The sequence below is a fragment of the Salmo trutta genome, chromosome 11 (assembly GCF_901001165.1).
Source record: "Salmo trutta chromosome 11, fSalTru1.1, whole genome shotgun sequence".
NCBI classification, from domain to species: Eukaryota; Metazoa; Chordata; class Actinopteri; order Salmoniformes; family Salmonidae; genus Salmo; species Salmo trutta.
The window spans coordinates 12,492,140-12,506,001 of NC_042967.1; the positions used below are offsets into that span (position 1 = coordinate 12,492,140).

At 49.2% G+C, this 13,862-nt stretch overlaps 1 protein-coding gene across 1 annotated transcript in view; it reads left to right on the forward strand.

The window, feature by feature from the left end:
* Positions 1-13,862, forward strand: part of LOC115201998 (lipopolysaccharide-responsive and beige-like anchor protein) — a 273,164-nt gene that overhangs the window by 233,861 nt on the left and 25,441 nt on the right. The window contains exons 44-45 of the mRNA XM_029765858.1: positions 6,005-6,182; positions 7,288-7,353. Of these exons, the coding sequence (XP_029621718.1) occupies positions 6,005-6,182; positions 7,288-7,353 (244 nt within the window). The remainder of the gene's footprint in view (positions 1-6,004; positions 6,183-7,287; positions 7,354-13,862) is intronic.

The window sequence follows — 13,862 nt, forward strand, 5'->3', positions numbered from 1 at the left end:
GGTGACAGGCTTTTAAGGGGCAGGAAGAGGGGGTGATGTGGGGGGGGGGCTGTGGATGACGTGCCGACTTAAGCCCCCCAGAGCCCCCATTAGCGGGGTGGCCCTGTGGTGCTGACAGCTGGAGACCATTGGCGCACACACACATATGCACAAACACACACATATGCACAAACGCACACATATGCACAAACACACACATATGCACAAACACACACATATGCACAAACGCACACATATGCACAAACACACACGCACAATACCGCTGCCCATATGCCACCCCTGTTTACCAAACGCCCCATTAGCTCCTCACCACAAATCCAAATAATGCCACATTCATCCACAGGTCGAGGGTTTCCCCCAGACCTGGGTGCAAATACTACTTGAATTCTTTCAAACACTTAGCGTTTGCCTGCCTGGCGTGCCAGGTGGGTGAGGTTTGCTCTTTTTGAGGGTAGATCAGTTTTAATATTGCAGATAGGACCCAGAATCTATCAAATTCATTGTTTGCGTAATTTCTAATCCCCCTAATTTAGATTTTTTATTTCTTTATATTTTTCCCCCTGACATCCCTCCCTGATTGGAGTACATTTAACGGAAAACAATACTTCTACTGCTACTTACAGCTATTTTCTCTCACATAACTATAGAACTAACTTTAAATATATTACTTATTTCCTCTGTCTGCAAGTGCTGGATTTTCACACACAGCGGTCAATCCACCATTAAATCTTAACTCCAACTAAAAGATTAACCAATTTTTCCCAGTATAATGCCATTTTATCATTTCCTTTTGCAATCCATCCCTCACTGTGATGTCTTACGAGGGTCCTGACTCCAAAAGCGAGCCACCGATGGACAGTACCAGAAAAGATGTTCTGTTGATTCTGTTTCCTCCCCTTCTAATGTCTTAATGAAATCAGAAGTTGGCTATCCTGGCCTGGCGTACAGTATACTATTAGTAACAGTGTATTAACTCTTCCACTCTTACAGTGGGGTGCAGTACAGCAGGGTCGTGTGCAGTACAGGAGGGTCGTGTGCAGTACAGGAGGGTCGTGTGCAGTACAGGAGGGTCGTGTGCAGTACAGGAGGGTCGTGTGCAGTACAGGAGGGTCGTGTGCAGTACAGGAGGGTCGTGTGCAGTACAGCAGGGTCGTGTGCAGTACAGGATGGTCAAGTGCAGTACAGTAGGGTCATGTGCAGTGCAGTGCAGTAGGGTCGTGTGCAATAGGGTACAGTACAGTAGGGTACAGTACAGTAGGTTACAGTACATTAGGGTAGGGTACGGTACATTACAGTAGGGTACAGTAGGGTGCAGTACAGTAGGTTACAGTACATTAGGGTAGGGTGCGGTACATTACAGTACGGTACAGTAGGGTATGGTACAGTACATTAAGGTACATTAGAGTACAGTAGAGGGCAGTACAGTAGGGTGCAGTACAGTACAGTAGGGTGCAGTACAGTACAGTAGGGTGCAGTACAGTAGGGTGCAGTACAGTAGGAGCTGCTGAGATGAGAAGGGAGCAGTAGAATAACGAGGGGAGAAATGGGGAGACACTTTCCTAGACAAATAAACGCTAAGTGGTTGAGCAGGGCCTCAATTCCCTGTGGTGAGACACACACGTACACAAACACACACACACACACGTAGGTATGGAAATCCATTGGAAACTCGACCCCAGTACTGGAGCAGGAGGGCATATGAGTCCATACTGTCAAGTGGTTAAAGGTGTCTTGCATGTAATTGTTTGGCCTCTCCGGTGGTGGTAGGTGGGCCTGGTGTGTTTGGACAGGTTTGACGTGTCCTAGGTAGACTGATGTTCAGTGCCTTTCTCTTTCCATTCACACCAGCAGCAGATGAGAGACTTCTTTCCTTCTCTCTCTTATTTCTTTCTCTCTCGCTCGCTTTCTTTTCCTTGCACTCGCAATTTCTCTTTGTCCCTCTCTCTTTCTTTCTCCCTCTCTCTTTCTCTCTTCCCTCGCGCTCTCTCGCGCTCTCTCGCGCTCTCTCGCGCTCTCTCGCGCTCTCTCGCGCTCTCTCGCTCTCGCTCTCTCTCACTCTCCCTCTCTTTCTCTCTCTGACTCATCCCCATTAATCTCTTTACATCTCTCTTTGCTGTGTCCTTCTCCACCTTTGTTTTCCATCCCTCCCCCTGTCTGAGTGTAGTGTGGTGTCAGACTCCGGTCCTGGCATGTCCTCCTGTCTGAGTGTAGTGTGGTGTCAGACTCCAGTCCTGGCATGTCCCCCTGTCTGAGTGTAGTGTGGTGTCAGACTCCAGTCCTGGCATGTCCCCCTGTCTGAGTGTAGTGTGGTGTCAGACTCCGGTCCTGGCATGTCCCCCTGTCTGAGTGTAGTGTGGTGTCAGACTCCGGTCCTGGCATGTCCCCCTGTCTGAGTGTAGTGTGGTGTCAGACTCCGGTCCTGTCATGTCCCCCTGTCTGAGTGTAGTGTGGTGTCAGACTCCGGTCCTGTCATGTCCCCCTGTCTGAGTGTAGTGTGGTGTCAGACTCCGGTCCTGTCATGTCCCCCTGTCTGAGTGTAGTGTGGTGTCAGACTCCGGTCCTGGCATGTCCCCCTGTCTGAGTGTAGTGTGGTGTCAGACTCCGGTCCTGGCATGTCCCCCTGTCTGAGTGTAGTGTGGTGTCAGACTCCGGTCCTGGCATGTCCCCCTGTCTGAGTGTAGTGTGGTGTCAGACTCCGGTCCTGGCATGTCCCCCTGTCTGAGTGTAGTGTGGTGTCAGACTCCGGTCCTGGCATGTCCCCCTGTCTGAGTGTAGTGTGGTGTCAGACTCCGGTCCTGGCATGTCCCCCTGTCTGAGTGTAGTGTGGTGTCAGACTCCGGTCCTGGCATGTCCTCCTGTCTGAGTGTAGTGTGGTGTCAGACTCCGGTCCTGGCATGTCCCCCTGTCTGAGTGTAGTGTGGTGTCAGACTCCAGTCCTGGTATCTCCCCCTGTCTGAGTGTAGTGTGGTGTCAGACTCCGGTCCTGGCATGTCCCCCTGTCTGAGTGTAGTGTGGTGTCAGACTCCAGTCCTGGTATCTCCCCCTGTCTGAGTGTAGTGTGGTGTCAGACTCCGGTCCTGGCATGTCCTCCTGTCTGAGTGTAGTGTGGTGTCAGACTCCGGTCCTGGCATGTCCCCCTGTCTGAGTGTAGTGTGGTGTCAGACTCCAGTCCTGGTATCTCCCCCTGTCTGAGTGTAGTGTGGTGTCAGACTCTGGTCCTGGCATGTCCTCCTGTCTGAGTGTAGTGTGGTGTCAGACTCCAGTCCTGGCATGTCCTCCTGTCTGAGTGTAGTGTGGTGTCAGACTCCAGTCCTGGCATGTCCTCCTGTCTGAGTGTAGTGTGGTGTCAGACTCCGGTCCTGGCATGTCCTCCTGTCTGAGTGTAGTGTGGTGTCAGACTCCGGTCCTGGCATGTCCTCCTGTCTGAGTGTAGTGTGGTGTCAGACTCCGGTCCTGGCATGTCCTCCTGTCTGAGTGTAGTGTGGTGTCAGACTCCGGTCCTGGCATGTCCTCCTGTCTGAGTGTAGTGTGGTGTCAGACTCCAGTCCTGGCATGTCCTCCTGTCTGAGTGTAGTGTGGTGTCAGACTCCAGTCCTGGCATGTCCTCCTGTCTGAGTGTAGTGTGGTGTCAGACTCTGGTCCTGGCATGTCCTCCTGTCTGAGTGTAGTGTGGTGTCAGACTCCGGTCCTGGCATGTCTGAGTGTAGTGTGGTGTCAGACTCCGGTCCTGGCATGTCCCCCTGTCTGAGTGTAGTGTGGTGTCAGACTCCGGTCCTGGCATGTCCCCCTGTCTGAGTGTAGTGTGGTGTCAGACTCCGGTCCTGGCATGTCCCCCTGTCTGAGTGTAGTGTGGTGTCAGACTCCGGTCCTGGCATGTCCCCCTGTCTGAGTGTAGTGTGGTGTCTGACTCCAGTCCTGGCATGTCCCCCTGTCTGAGTGTAGTGTGGTGTCAGACTCCGGTCCTGGCATGTCCCCCTGTCTGAGTGTAGTGTGGTGTCAGACTCCAGTCCTGGCATGTCCTCCTGTCTGAGTGTAGTGTGGTGTCAGACTCCGGTCCTGGCATGTCCCCCTGTCTGAGTGTAGTGTGGTGTCAGACTCCGGTCCTGTCATGTCCACCTGTCTGAGTGTAGTGTGGTGTCAGACTCCGGTCCTGTCATGTCCACCTGTCTGAGTGTAGTGTGGTGTCAGACTCCGGTCTTGTCATGTCCCCCTGTCTGAGTGTAGTGTGGTGTCAGACTCCGGTCCTGTCATGTCCCCCTGTCTGAGTGTAGTGTGGTGTCAGACTCCGGTCCTGTCATGTCCCCCTGTCTGAGTGTAGTGTGGTGTCTGACTCCAGTCCTGGCATGTCCTCCTGTCTGAGTGTAGTGTGGTGTCAGACTCCGGTCCTGTCATGTCCCCCTGTCTGAGTGTAGTGTGGTGTCAGACTCCGGTCCTGTCATGTCCCCCTGTCTGAGTGTAGTGTGGTGTCAGACTCCGGTCCTGTCATGTCCCCCTGTCTGAGTGTAGTGTGGTGTCAGACTCCGGTCCTGGCATGTCCCTATGTTGGTGGTCAGTAGTGACGTTGTCAGAGTATTCTAATAGCCTGTTAAAACAACAGAGATGACCTCAGTGTGCCTCTGACATAAAGCATGTATACTATGTTCCCCAGCTCACTACAAGCATCCTGCAAATGACTCCTGAGTCTGAACAAATGGCACCCTATTTCATGTGGAGTGCACTTTTATTGACCAGAACCCTGATCAGAAGGAGTGCACTATGTAGAGGGAATAGGGTTCCATTTGGGACACACGATGAATAATGTGTGTGAGCCAAGCCAGTAAAAACAACTCTTATCTGTAGAAGTGAACTCACATGGTTTAACATGAGTGTCGGTGTCTTGACAAAGCTTGGCAGGAACAAATGTCAATTCTTATATGAAGATAAATCCAAAATGGGATTTTTATTTGACCGTTTATGTGGCGACTGATTGTTACCAATGATAAAAGTATCAAGTTCACTTCTGACCATTGTCATGTTAATAGCTATTTCCTGAAGAGACCTGAGCAAAGTCTGAGAATTTTGAGGAAGAATGTTGACTTTACTCATTGTTAAAAGATAGATAAATGATATCTGGCATGTACACTAGTCCTTATATTTAGAGGTTCAGTACAAGTAACTGCTAATAGACTCTTGATTCATTACAGATGGTGTAGAATGTCAGACTTGAGGAGGACTCCAGTACCCAGCAGCCCTCACTAACAGGTTATTGATGGTGCCACATTTGATGAGGCGTTACCATAGAGATAGAACTATATAGATGGCTATAACCAATCACAGACGCCATAATGTAACGCAGATACAAAGATGAGTCCTCTACCTGTATGGGCATTACAGACACTTTCAATAGAGTGTTAGGGAGGGAGCACTATAACAATGTTAACAGGGGAGTTCCACAGAGGAGTTTTGGCCTACAAGGGTATTTCACACACACACTATACACATACACCCACACTATGCCAATCCTGTGGCATTTTCTCCTCTTACATTTTGTCTATTTCTTTGTTTGTCTTCCGTTTTAATGCTGAGACTTGTTGGTTCTTCCTTAGTATTGACACAAACTTTGTCTTTAAGAAATAGTTTTCTTGTCTGTTTTTCTTGCCCTGACTTCTAATCAATGTTGTCATGTGAATAATGGTACTCTGCTTTTAGTACCTCAGCTTTTCTCCAACTGGCCTCCTTCCCTTTCTATAGCTTGGCCTCTGAGTGCTGCCACTCCATGCTAGCTTCCCAGCTAACTTTCTCTCTGTCCCTCTCCTCCCTTCCCCCCCTCTCTCGCTTTCACCCTCTTTTCTGCGTGCTGCTGCCGCTCCTGCTGTTCCCTCTTCTCCTCCGCTGCTCCATCCCTCGTTCGCTCCTGCTCTTCGTCTCTGGATCTATCCGTCCATTGGACTCCTCCTCCTCCTCTCCCTCCTTCCGTCCATCCGTCCGTTGATCTGTCCATCACCACCAGTATGTCCTCCTGCAGAGCCCGTTGATGTTCACGGAGCAGATGCAGCAGGATGTCATCATGGTGTTGAAGTTCCCCAGCAACTCTCCCGTGGCCCACGTGGCCGCCAACACCCAGCCGGGCCTCGCCGCGCCCGCCATCATCACCGTCACCGCCAACCGCCTCTTCGCCGTCAACAAGTGGCACGGCCTGGCCGGTAAGAGGGGGATTGTAGGAAATGGAGTCTAAAGTAGGATTATCTTGTAGAGGTCAGAAGGATTTTTATTTTATTTAAGCTTTATTTAACTAGGCAAGTCAGTTAAGAACAAATTCTTATTTTACAATGTCGGCCTACCCCGGCCAAACCCTCCCCTAACCCGGATGACGCTGGGCCAATTGTGCGCCGCCCTATGGCTTGAAATATAAATTTAACCAATTCATTGAAATTCAACTCATATGTAGGATATGAGATACCAAGGATGTACTATTTTTGATCATGTCTGATTTCATGTAGCACGTCAAAGACAGGTACACAGAATAGGTGAGTTTTGGAGGACACAGTTGAGGACTACACATTTATCAACACACAGTATCGTATCCAAAGGCCTTCAGTCAGTATTTCTCTGTGCATCTCAACGAGAGCAGCCAATAGTCTTGTCTCTCATCTTCCCAGGACAGGACGCTGATTTCTGAGACAGTTGAGCGGTCCTCCTAAAAGGCAGGATCAAATGTGACACGTGCACTCTGCCAGCGTTAGGTTTCACTTCCTCTTTGATGCATCAAGACCTCACTCCTCATGGTTTATTTATTAAACATCAACCCTGCTGTGGAATAACAGGGAAGGGGATATGGGATGAAGTCTGACGTTAGGAAACTCAAAGACAATGAAGATCTCATCGAATTTGGAGCATTTTGTTTTGATGAGTGGATTTCATGTGATATTGTTTGTGGTTAGATCTTGAATTATGATATTAGCGTTATTTTAACTTGTTTATCGTACAAATCTATATTTTTAGGGTATGTTCAGGTGTAAGGATTCACGATATTCTCTTATTAACTTGTTTATGTATTACTATGTATTATCAGAATCCATTTGGAGCCACAGAGAACAGTTTTACAGCTAAATGTAACTCTTTGGTAGAGCGCTCTGGGGGACAATAGGCTTTGAGTGTGGCAAATTACATTTTAGTATCTCCCATATGGAACAGAAGCCCAAGTACTCCACAGGGCCAAATCACTGATATTAAACCCATCCTTCTTTCTGCATCCCACTCATTCCTTCCTCCCACACCTCTCTTTTCGTCTCTCTCTCTCTCTCGCAGGTCATCAAGGCTCCTCTGTGCAGGACCAGCAGTACCAACTGCCCGTGGAAATCGACCCTCTGATAGGTATGCCACTTGTGTGTGGTTTTTGTGCGCGCACTTGCGGGGGTCACTGCGTGTGTGTATATGCATTAAAGTGAGTGTGCATGTGTATGTATCTCTGTGTGTCTATATGTGTGTGTGTGTGTGTGTGTGTGTGTGTTGGTGTGTGTGTGTTGGTGTGTGTGCTCAAACGTGTGTGTGTGTCTCTCTCTGTCTCTCTGTCTGTGTGTGTCTCTGGGATTCATTGTTATGGCCCAAGGCAGTGTCCCTGGCCAGTAGCTTGCTGTTGTTTCCCAGCCTCTGCCCACCAACAGCCCCCACCCCCGTCCTCTCATCCCCTGAAATAAATCCTCCACTCTGCTCTCTCCTCTGCTAAACCATTTGCATGTAAATTGGAATGCAATGAGCTGTGGCCTGGACTGGTATTACATCATCAAGCTCTCCCCATCTCCTCTATCTCTCTCTCTCTCCATCTCTCTTTCTCTCTCTCACAGTTTTTCTTACTCTCTCTCTGGTTTAATTTGAGCGGGGGAAGGATCTGTGTCAGTATAAATGAATATGAATGCGGTAATAATGTGTGATTGAGTGCGCGGCGGGCGGATGTCAGGACAATATGGGCGCCTCTCATCACTCACGACTTGTTGATGAGGAGGCGAGCAGAGGAGAGGAGTGGAGCGCTAGTGATGTATAGGATACACTGTCTGGGAGAGAGTGGTCAGAGACGGAGCTCTAGTGATGTATAGGATACACTGTCTGGGAGAGAGTGGTCAGAGACAGAGCTCTAGTGATGTATAGGATACACTGTCTGGGAGAGAGTGGTCAGAGACGGAGCTCTAGTGATGTATAGGATACACTGTCTGGGAGAGAGTGGTCAGAGACGGAGCTCTAGTGATGTATAGGATACACTGTCTGGGAGAGAGTGGTCAGAGACGGAGCTCTAGTGATGTATAGGATACACTGTCTGGGAGAGAGTGGTCAGAGACGGAGCTCTAGTGATGTATAGGATACACTGTCTGGAGAGAGTGGTCAGAGACGGAGCTCTAGTGATGTATAGGATACACTGTCTGGGAGAGAGTGGTCAGAGGCAGAGCTCTAGGGATGTATAGGATACACTGTCTGGGAGAGAGTGGTCAGAGACGGAGCTCTAGTGATGTATAGGATACACTGTCTGGGAGAGAGTGGTCAGAGACGGAGCTCTAGTGATGTATAGGATACACTGTCTGGGAGAGAGTGGTCAGAGACAGAGCTCTAGTGATGTATAGGATACACTGTCTGGGAGAGAGTGGTCAGAGACGGAGCTCTAGTGATGTATAGGATACACTGTCTGGGAGAGAGTGGTCAGAGACAGAGCTCTAGTGATGTATAGGATACACTGTCTGGGAGAGAGTGGTCAGAGACGGAGCTCTAGTGATGTATAGGATACACTGTCTGGGAGAGAGTGGTCAGAGACGGAGCTCTAGTGATGTATAGGATACACTGTCTGGGAGAGAGAGTGGTCAGAGACAGAGCTCTAGTGATGTATAGGATACACTGTCTGGGAGAGAGTGGTCAGAGACAGAGCTCTAGTGATGTATAGGATACACTGTCTGGGAGAGAGTGGTCAGAGACGGAGCTCTAGTGATGTATAGGATACACTGTCTGGGAGAGAGTGGTCAGAGACAGAGCTCTAGTGATGTATAGGATACACTGTCTGGGAGAGAGTGGTCAGAGACGGAGCTCTAGTGATGTATAGGATACACTGTCTGGGAGAGAGTGGTCAGAGACGGAGCTCTAGTGATGTATAGGATACACTGTCTGTGAGAGAGTGGTCAGAGACGGAGCTCTAGTGATGTATAGGATACACTGTCTGTGAGAGAGTGGTCAGAGACGGAGCTCTAGTGATGTATAGGATACACTGTCTGGGAGAGAGTGGTCAGAGACGGAGCTCTAGTGATGTATAGGATACACTGTCTGGGAGAGAGTGGTCAGAGACAGAGCTCTAGTGATGTATAGGATACACTGTCTGGGAGAGAGTGGTCAGAGACGGAGCTCTAGTGATGTATAGGATACACTGTCTGGGAGAGAGTGGTCAGAGACAGAGCTCTAGTGATGAATAGGATACACTGTCTGGGAGAGAGTGGTCAGAGACAGAGCTCTAGTGATGTATAGGATACACTGTCTGGGAGAGAGTGGTCAGAGACGGAGCTCTAGTGATGTATAGGATACACTGTCTGGGAGAGAGTGGTCGGAGACGGAGCTCTAGTGATGTATAGGATACACTGTCTGGGAGAGAGTGGTCGGAGACGGAGCTCTAGTGATGTATAGGATACACTGTCTGGGAGAGAGTGGTCGGAGACGGAGCTCTAGTGATGTATAGGATACACTGTCTGGGAGAGAGTGGTCAGAGACGGAGCTCTAGTGATGTATAGGATACACTGTCTGGGAGAGAGTGGTCAGAGACGGAGCTCTAGTGATGTATAGGATACACTGTCTGGGAGAGAGTGGTCAGAGACAGAGCTCTAGTGATGTGGTCAGAGGCAGAGCTCTATTGATGTATAGGATACACTGTCTGGGAGAGAGTGGTCAGAGACGGAGCTCTAGTGATGTATAGGATACACTGTCTGGGAGAGAGTGGTCAGAGACAGAGCTCTAGTGATGTATAGGATACACTGTCTGGGAGAGAGTGGTCAGAGACGGAGCTCTAGGGATGTATAGGATACACTGTCTGGGAGAGAGTGGTCAGAGACAGAGCTCTAGTGATGTATAGGATACACTGTCTGGGAGAGAGTGGTCAGAGACAGAGCTCTAGTGATGTATAGGATACACTGTCTGGGAGAGAGTGGTCAGAGACAGAGCTCTAGTGATGTATAGGATACACTGTCTGGGAGAGAGTGGTCAGAGACAGAGCTCTAGTGATGTATAGGATACACTGTCTGGGAGAGAGTGGTCGGAGACGGAGCTCTAGTGATGTATAGGATACACTGTCTGGGAGAGAGTGGTCAGAGACGGAGCTCTAGTGATGTATAGGATACACTGTCTGGGAGAGAGTGGTCAGAGACGGAGCTCTAGTGATGTATAGGATACACTGTCTGGGAGAGAGTGGTCAGAGACGGAGCTCTAGTGATGTATAGGATACACTGTCTGGGAGAGAGTGGTCAGAGACGGAGCTCTAGTGATGTATAGGATACACTGTCTGGGAGAGAGTGGTCAGAGACAGAGCTCTAGTGATGTATAGGATACACTGTCTGGGAGAGAGTGGTCAGAGACAGAGCTCTAGTGATGTATAGGATACACTGTCTGGGAGAGAGTGGTCAGAGACGGAGCTCTAGTGATGTATAGGATACACTGTCTGGGAGAGAGTGGTCGGAGACGGAGCTCTAGTGATGTATAGGATACACTGTCTGGGAGAGAGTGGTCGGAGACGGAGCTCTAGTGATGTATAGGATACACTGTCTGGGAGAGAGTGGTCGGAGACGGAGCTCTAGTGATGTATAGGATACACTGTCTGGGAGAGAGTGGTCGGAGACGGAGCTCTAGTGATGTATAGGATACACTGTCTGGGAGAGAGTGGTCAGAGACAGAGCTCTAGTGATGTATAGGATACACTGTCTGGGAGAGAGTGGTCAGAGACGGAGCTCTAGTGATGTATAGGATACACTGTCTGTGAGAGAGTGGTCAGAGACGGAGCTCTAGTGATGTGGTCAGAGGCAGAGCTCTATTGATGTATAGGATACACTGTCTGGGAGAGAGTGGTCAGAGACGGAGCTCTAGTGATGTATAGGATACACTGTCTGGGAGAGAGTGGTCAGAGACAGAGCTCTAGTGATGTATAGGATACACTGTCTGGGAGAGAGTGGTCAGAGACGGAGCTCTAGGGATGTATAGGATACACTGTCTGGGAGAGAGTGGTCAGAGACAGAGCTCTAGTGATGTATAGGATACACTGTCTGGGAGAGAGTGGTCAGAGACAGAGCTCTAGTGATGTATAGGATACACTGTCTGGGAGAGAGTGGTCAGAGACAGAGCTCTAGTGATGTATAGGATACACTGTCTGGGAGAGAGTGGTCAGAGACAGAGCTCTAGTGATGTATAGGATACACTGTCTGGGAGAGAGTGGTCGGAGACGGAGCTCTAGTGATGTATAGGATACACTGTCTGGGAGAGAGTGGTCAGAGACGGAGCTCTAGTGATGTATAGGATACACTGTCTGGGAGAGAGTGGTCAGAGACGGAGCTCTAGTGATGTATAGGATACACTGTCTGGGAGAGAGTGGTCAGAGACGGAGCTCTAGTGATGTATAGGATACACTGTCTGGGAGAGAGTGGTCAGAGACGGAGCTCTAGTGATGTATAGGATACACTGTCTGGGAGAGAGTGGTCAGAGACAGAGCTCTAGTGATGTATAGGATACACTGTCTGGGAGAGAGTGGTCAGAGACAGAGCTCTAGTGATGTATAGGATACACTGTCTGGGAGAGAGTGGTCAGAGACAGAGCTCTAGTGATGTATAGGATACACTGTCTGGGAGAGAGTGGTCGGAGACGGAGCTCTAGTGATGTATAGGATACACTGTCTGGGAGAGAGTGGTCGGAGACGGAGCTCTAGTGATGTATAGGATACACTGTCTGGGAGAGAGTGGTCAGAGACGGAGCTCTAGTGATGTATAGGATACACTGTCTGGGAGAGAGTGGTCAGAGACGGAGCTCTAGTGATGTATAGGATACACTGTCTGGGAGAGAGTGGTCAGAGACGGAGCTCTAGTGATGTATAGGATACACTGTCTGGGAGAGAGTGGTCGGAGACGGAGCTCTAGTGATGTATAGGATACACTGTCTGGGAGAGAGTGGTCGGAGACGGAGCTCTAGTGATGTATAGGATACACTGTCTGGGAGAGAGTGGTCGGAGACGGAGCTCTAGTGATGTATAGGATACACTGTCTGGGAGAGAGTGGTCGGAGACGGAGCTCTAGTGATGTATAGGATACACTGTCTGGGAGAGAGTGGTCAGAGACAGAGCTCTAGTGATGTATAGGATACACTGTCTGGGAGAGAGTGGTCAGAGACGGAGCTCTAGTGATGTATAGGATACACTGTCTGGGAGAGAGTGGTCAGAGACAGAGCTCTTGTGATGTGGTCAGAGGCAGAGCTCTCGCTCTCCTTTACTGTTCTCTCTCTCTTGTTTTCTCTCATTCTTCCTCTTTCCGTTGCTCTCTAGTGGCTCTCTTGACCTCGCAAATGTTCTCTCTCCTTTTCGTCACTCACTCTCTCTCTCTCTCTCTCTTTCTCGATCTCGTCCAGCACACATACGTTTCCTCTAACGGTTGTCTAGTTAAAATGTCATTCCCACCAGCTCATCTCCATCCAGATCCATTTCTCCCCTTTTATGGCCCTCCTTTTTATATACTGTGTGTGTGTGTGTGTGTGTGTGTGTGTGTGTGTGTGTGTCGTATCACATCACATTTTATTTGTCACATGTTTAGTAAACAACCGGTGTAGACTAACAGTGAAGTACTTACTTACAGGCCTTCCCAACAATACAGAGAGAAAGAAAATAGAGAAATAATAGAAAAGTAAAACCCGTAATAATAAACACACAATGAGTAACAATAACTTGGCTATATACACAAGGTACCAGTACTGAATCGATGTGCAGGGGTACGAGGTAATTAACGTAGATATGTTCATATAACTAGGAATAAAGTAACAGATAGTTAACAGTAGCAGCAGCGTATGTGATGAGACAAAAGAGTTGGTGCAAAAGGGTCAATGCAGATGGTCCAGGTAGGTATTTGGTTAACTATTTAACTAACTAGTTAGCAGTGTTATGGCTTGGGAGTAGAAGCTGTTCAGGGTTCTGTTGGTTCCAGACTTGGTGCATCGGTACCACTTACTGTGCGGTAGCAGACAGAACGGCCTATGACTTGGGTGGTTTGAGACTTTGACCATTTTTAGGGTCTTCCTCTGACACTGCCTGCTATAGAGGTCCTGGATGGCAGGAAGCTTGGCCCCAGTGATGTACTGGGCTGTACGCATTATCCTCTGCAGCGCCTTGCGGTCGGATGCCAAGCAGTTGCCATAGCAAGCAGTGATGCAGCCAGTCAAGATGCTCTCTTTGGTGCTCCTTGGTCTTACTGACGTTGAGGGAGAGGTTGTTGTTCTGGCACCACACTGCTAAGTCTCTGACCTCCTCCCTATAGGCTGTCTGATCGTAGTCTGTGATCAGGCCTACCAATGTTGTGTCGTTGGCAAACTCACCAACTGGGACGGCCCGTCAGGAAATCCAGGATCCAGTGTTCGGTTCCAGGGTTCTTAGCTTAGTGATGAGCTTGGAGGGCACTATGGTGTTGAACGCTGAGCTGTAGTCAATGAATAGCATTCTCACATAGGTGTTCCTTTTGTCCAGGTGGGAAAAGGCAGTGTGGAGTCCAATAGAGATTGTGTCATCTGTGGATCTGTTGGGGCGGTATGTGAATTGGAGTGGGTCCAGGGTGTCTGGGGTGATGGTGTTGATGTGAGCCATGACCAGCCTTTCAAAGCATTTCATTGCTACAGATGTG